The 5,702-nt window shown below is 41.6% G+C and overlaps 1 protein-coding gene across 2 annotated transcripts; it reads right to left on the bottom strand.

The window, feature by feature from the left end:
* Positions 1-1,022: 1,022 nt before the first annotated feature.
* Positions 1,023-4,704, bottom strand: LOC131129690 (transient receptor potential cation channel subfamily M member 2-like). 2 transcript variants are annotated; one of them, XM_058073471.1, is made up of 3 exons: positions 4,483-4,704; positions 4,233-4,401; positions 1,023-2,011 (listed from the first exon to the last, which is right to left on the bottom strand). In XM_058073471.1, exons 1-3 carry the CDS (start codon positions 4,638-4,640, stop codon positions 1,943-1,945), a joined length of 396 nt encoding a protein of 131 aa, XP_057929454.1. In that variant the 5' UTR covers positions 4,641-4,704; the 3' UTR covers positions 1,023-1,942. The 2 variants fall into 2 exon arrangements, with proteins under 2 accessions (XP_057929454.1, XP_057929453.1); XM_058073470.1 differs by having other exon boundaries at positions 1,023-1,994; positions 4,483-4,655.
* Positions 4,705-5,702: the final 998 nt, after the last annotated feature.

Genomic DNA, 5,702 nt, shown 5'->3' with positions numbered 1-5,702 from the left:
TCCTCTTCTCCAATATGTATTGCAGTTAAATTGTTTTACTGTACATATATTGTTCAGTAAATCCTTGGTATTCGTAGGGGGTCGCGAGGGGTGCTGGAGCCTATCCCAGCTATCTTCGGGGGAGCATGCTAAGCATGCTAATATGCTAACATTAGCATGGTAAGCATGACACCAAGCATGACAGCGTTAAGTTCATGAAAATCACAAAAAAATGCTAGTTTGACGGCCGCACGGTGGTCGAGTGGTTAGCGCGCAGACCTCACAGCTAGGAGACCCGAGTTTGATTCCACCCTCGGCCATCTCTGTGTGGAGTTTGCATGTTCTCCCCGTGCATGCGTGGGTTTTCTCCGGGTACTCCGGTTTCCTCCCACATTCCAAAAACATGCTAGGTTAATTAGCCACTCCAAATTGTCCACAGGTATGAATGTGAGTGTGAATGGTTGTTTGTCTATATGTGCCCTGTGATTGGCTGGCCACCGGTCCAGGGTGTACCCCGCCTCTCGCCCGAAGACAGCTGGGATAGGCTCCAGCACCCCCCGCGACCCTCGTGAGGAAAAAGCGGTAGCCTCATAGGGCCAGAGAGCAGGCGATAGCATTTTCCGGGTCCTCTGATTGGTTGATGTCTGACACGGACTATGCAGTATATTATTCATTCATTCATTCATTTTCTACCGCTTATCCTTATGTGAGTGTGAATGGTTGTTTGTCTATATGTGCCCTGTGATTGGTTGGCGACCCCGCCTCTCGCCCGAAGACAGCTGGGATAGGATGCTCCAGCATCCCCCACGACCCTCATGAGGATTTTCATTCATTCATTCATTTTCTATTGCTTTTCCTCACGAGGGTCGCAGGGTGCTGGAGCCTATCCCAGCTGTCTTCGGGCAAGAGGCGGGGTACACCCTGGACCGGTGGCCAGCCAATCACAGGGCACATATAGACAAACAACCATTCACACTCACATAAGGATAAGCGGTAGAAAAAGAATGAATGAATGAATAATATACTGCATAGTCCGTGTCAGACATCAACCAATCAGAGGACCCGGAAAATGCTATCGCCTGCTCTCTGGCCCTATGAGGCGAATCTGAAATCTGATTGGTTTAACGAGCAGTCCCGTTGTTATTAGTATTTAAATGACATGTGCCAGCACTCCTGATTCTGAAGGCCTTGTGCACACCTTCGACACATTCTGCCGAGTTGTTGTACTACGAGGTAAACTGGCTTCCTATGCTCCGATTATGAAAATATTCCATTTATTTATGAGGAATCCTACCTTGCAGAAATTAATTGATCACGGCCAAGTCGAAAACTGATTAAATCGCAATACACAGGGTACTCGAGTACAATCACCTCGTACTTCGGTACGTGACAAAAAATAAAAATCTTAACCTATATTAGGAAAGCGGAACAAATGTAACAGTTACTGATTGTAAAAGTACCAGATGGAGGGGTAGGATTTAATAAGCTTTGCTTCTTCCTACTCCTTTTGGACATGTGGAACTGGGAACTGATTATGGGATGCGTTCAATTGTAATGGTAATGGTAATGGCTTTATTTCATTTGAACATGTATCAGATTACAATTGAGTGCATCCCATAATCAGTTCCCAGTTCCACAATATTTAACTAAGTACAATTTATATTATGTACCTTTTACTTCATTCAGTTCTAACTAGCCATAAGTTGCTTTTTTTTGCCTTACTTCATAGGCGCTGGACAGCCGCAGTCGGTAGAAGACGGGTATAAAAACGTGAGCTGGGATGAGCAGTCCCAGGAAGTAGGAGCATCCCAGGAACCAGTACTGCGTCCCGAAGGTGTACACTTCGGATGGTGCGCCCGGAATGGCCACGGCTGATTGGAACGTGGCGAGCAGAGACAGAGACACGGGCAGGCAGCTCATGGAGCGGTCAGTAGGTCGGGGGGAGACAGCTTCCACTGTTCAGTCAGTAACTGGTAGAGGACCTCGGGACTGGTCTCTGCGGACACTCGGGCATACTGAGAATGAAGGGAAGCTATACCGTAGAATGTGTCCAATATAAGGCCTGTGAGCATTTTTGGTACATAAATTTAGAGTAGTAACTAATGAAGAAGTAACGAGGAACTAATGTGTCAAGTTGAGGGGTAATACTTTACATTAAGGTACACAAATGACAGTAGTTCACAAGGAGGAAACCTACCTAACCCTGAAAACTACTCATTAGTACTTCATTCATTCCTCAGTAACTACTATGAATTTATGTGCCTTAGTTCCTCAGTAACTACTCTCTACTCATTAGTACCTCTGTGACTGCTCTAAATTGATGTGCCCAAGTCAAGTTCTCAACAGTTCTTCAATAATTCCACAGTAACTACTCTAAATATGCATTAGTGCCTCAGTAACTATTCAAAATGTATGTGCCCTACTCATTATTTCTTCATTTGTTCCTCAGTAACTATTGTAAATGTGTGCACCTTAGTTCCTTAGTAACTACTCTTTGGCTTCTCAGTAACTACTCTAAATGTATGTGCTTCAATGCCTCGGTAACTATTCTAAACGTGTGCCTTAGTCATTAGTTCTTCGTTTGTTCTTCAGTAACTACTCTAAATGTATGTGCCTTAGTTCCTCAGTAACTACTCATTCGTTCCTCGGTAGCTACTCTAAATGTATGTGCCTCATTCCTCAGTCACAACTATAAATTTATGTGTGTTATTTCCTCAGTAACTACTCTAAATGTATGTGCCTTAGTTCCTCAGTCACAACTATAAATTTATGTGTGTTATTTCCTCAGTAACTACTCTAAATGTATGTGCCTTAGTTCCTCGGTCACAACTATAAATGTATGTGCCTCATTTCCTCTGTAACTACTCTAAATGTATGTGCCTTAGTTCCTCGGTAACTACTCTTAATGCATGTGCCTTAGTTGCTCAGTAACTGCTAATTTGTTCCTCAGTAACTACTCTAAATGTGTGCCTTAGTTCCTCAGTAACTACTCTTAATGTGTGTGCCTTTGTTCCTCAGTAACTACTCATTCGTTCCTCAGTAAGCACTCTAAATGTGTGCCTTAGTTCATCGGTAACTATTCATTCGTTCCTCAATAACTACTCTAAATGTGTGTGCCTTAGCTCCTCAGTCACAACTATAAATGTATGTGCCTTTTTTCTTCAGTAACTACTCTAAATGTATGTGTCCTAGTTCCTCAGTAACAACTATAAATGTATGTGCCTTAGTTCCTCGGTAACTACTCTTAATGCATGTGCCTTAGTTCCTCTGTAACTACTCTAAATGTATGTGCCTTAGTTCCTCAGTAACAACAATACATGTATGTGCCCTAGTTCCTCGGTAACTACTCTTAATGTATGTGCTTTAGTTGCTCAGTAACTACTCATTCGTTCCTCAGTAACTACTCTAAATGTGTGCCTTAGTACCTCAGTAACAACTATAAATGTATGTGCCTTAGTTCCTCAGTAGCTACTTTTAATGTGTGTGCCTTTGTTCCTCAGTAACTACTCATTCGTTCCTCAGTAAGCACTCTAAATGTGTGCCTTAGTTCATCGGTAACTATTCATTCGTTCCTCAATAACTACTCTAAATGTGTGTGCCTTAGCTCCTCAGTCACAACTATAAATGTATGTGCCTTTTTTCTTCAGTAACTACTCTAAATGTATGTGTCCTAGTTCCTCAGTAACAACTATAAATGTATGTGCCTTAGTTCCTCGGTAACTACTCTTAATGCATGTGCCTTAGTTGCTCAGTAACTGCTAATTTGTTCCTCAGTAACTACTCTAAATGTGTGCCTTAGTTCCTCAGTAACTACTCTAAATGTATGTGCCTTAGTTCCTCAGTCACAACTATAAATGTATGTGCCTCATTTCCTCTGTAACTACTCTAAATGTATGTGCTTTAGTTCCTCAGTAACAACAATAAATGTATGTGCCTTAGTTCCTCAGTAAGCACTCTAAATGTGTGCCTTAGTTCATCAGTACCTATTCATTCGTTCCTCAATAACTACTCTAAATGTATGTGCCTTAGTTCCTCAGTAACTACTCCTTTGTTCCTCTGTAAGTACTCTAAATTGATGTGCCTTAGTCATTAGTTCTTCATCAGTTCCTACTTTATTAGTAACTACTGTATTTTTCTATACCTTATTGTAAAGTGAGACCGGATTAGGTAGTTTCACTCCTCATGAACTACTGTAATTTAGTGTACTTTATTAATGTTACCTTAAAGTGTTACCAGTAAAGGTAATGTTTTACCTTGGTCGTCATCTGCCTCAAACCACCAAAGCTGATGTCCCCGAAAGCGTCTGTGGGTACTTCACGAACATGTCTGTGTGCGTCCCACACCTCGCCGTCGAAGTCCTCCTCTTTGATGGCCTCGGCCGCATGCTGGCTCTTCCTGTAGCCACACATGCACACATCCTCTCTGTGGCAGCAACAAGAGGTCACGGAGGGTCAATGACAAGGTCATTTCGTGGAACCTTTTAAACACAGGAGCAAGTCATACCTGGCACCTTTTTTAAAGAAGCAACACTCCTTCTTGCGGATGTTGTGTCTGATCCAGGCGGCATGCTGGAAAGAAGGTGAAAGAGAAAGTACCTTAATGGCACCACTCGCACTTAAGGTCAGATTCTGGATCAGCTGAGACCCTCCCGTCTCTGCCATAGTCCCTGCAACGCTACAGAAGACAGGCCGAGTCTGGGAGCAGGTAGCAGTATGGAATAGCTTCCACAGAGTCCAGCCTGTTTGTGCTGTCTCATTCCTCTCTTATACTCAGTGAGAGCTAAGCAGGCTGCCAGACCTCCCATTTACCGAAAGTCAGATGCCGGCGATGGATCGATACCTTACATCAACTGATGGCGGATTAATTACCACTTTATAACAACAACAAAAAAACATTAAAGATGCAGCACTTGGAAACATAACACAGCTCGTATTCAATGGCATTTCACAAATAAGTGGACAGATTTTATTCAACTCCAGGCATCTCCGTGATGCACACGCAGCTAATGTATAATATCAATGTATAAATTAAGATTTCTGTGCATGCCTTGATAACGATTAAAACAGAACAATCAAAGGTAAACATTTAAGACACTTGTAAAATGTTGATTTGGGGGGGAGAACCATTCGTTTAGGGGGCGTTTGGATAAAATGATTTGAAAATCAATTAATAACCGTGCTCGTTAGCTCATGTATGCATCTGTTATGCTCATTTTTCGGCCATTTGTATTCAGTTGTGGACTCCTACAGAGAAGCTACACACAATAACCAGCATGCAAAGCTTTATAGTTCTCCCAGAATCTGCACCTATTCAGCTGTATTTTTTTTTTTTTTTGGTTTCGTGGTTCCCGCAAACTGTGAGCAGTCTGACGAAAATTTATCTCTATAGAAGCCTGGGGACCGTCTCTAAATGTTTTTTTTCTTCGGTCTTTGCATTAATTCAATGCCGACTCCTCAGTAAAAAAAAAAAAAAAAAAAAAAAAAAAAGCTATTGGCTATGCAAGAAGTCGCTAGATGACGTAATTTGTTATTTTGCAATTTTCGGTTCTTTTTATGATAGTGTTTTAGTCAACAATTCATGGGTTCTTATAATAATAATCATGAATAAATTGAATTCTTTAACATGTATGTTCAATAGCTTCACATCTGTGAAGAGTAGGACAACAAAAAATGACATCTTGATTTTGTTTTCTTTGTTTCTCATAAGATTTAAACTCTAAAAAA

This window comes from Doryrhamphus excisus, chromosome 5 (genome assembly GCF_030265055.1).
Source record: "Doryrhamphus excisus isolate RoL2022-K1 chromosome 5, RoL_Dexc_1.0, whole genome shotgun sequence".
In the NCBI taxonomy this organism is placed as follows: Eukaryota; Metazoa; Chordata; class Actinopteri; order Syngnathiformes; family Syngnathidae; genus Doryrhamphus; species Doryrhamphus excisus.
Note: the sequence above shows the minus strand (reverse complement) of the source record. Positions and strands in the feature narration are given on the sequence as shown.

What these genes read in the sequence shown, in the direction of transcription:
- LOC131129690 (XM_058073470.1), bottom strand. Translation starts at nt 4,640, where the DNA reads ATGGCAGAGACGGGAGGGTCTCAGCTGATCCAGAATCTGACCTTAAGT. An exon ending in TTCTTTAAAAAAGGTGCCAG is followed by an intron (nt 4,402 to 4,482) that starts GTATGACTTGCT and finishes TTGCTGCCACAG; the next exon opens with AGAGGATGTGTGCATGTGTG. An exon ending in TGAGGCAGATGACGACCAAG is followed by an intron (nt 1,995 to 4,232) that starts GTAAAACATTAC and finishes CTTCATTCTCAG; the next exon opens with TATGCCCGAGTGTCCGCAGA.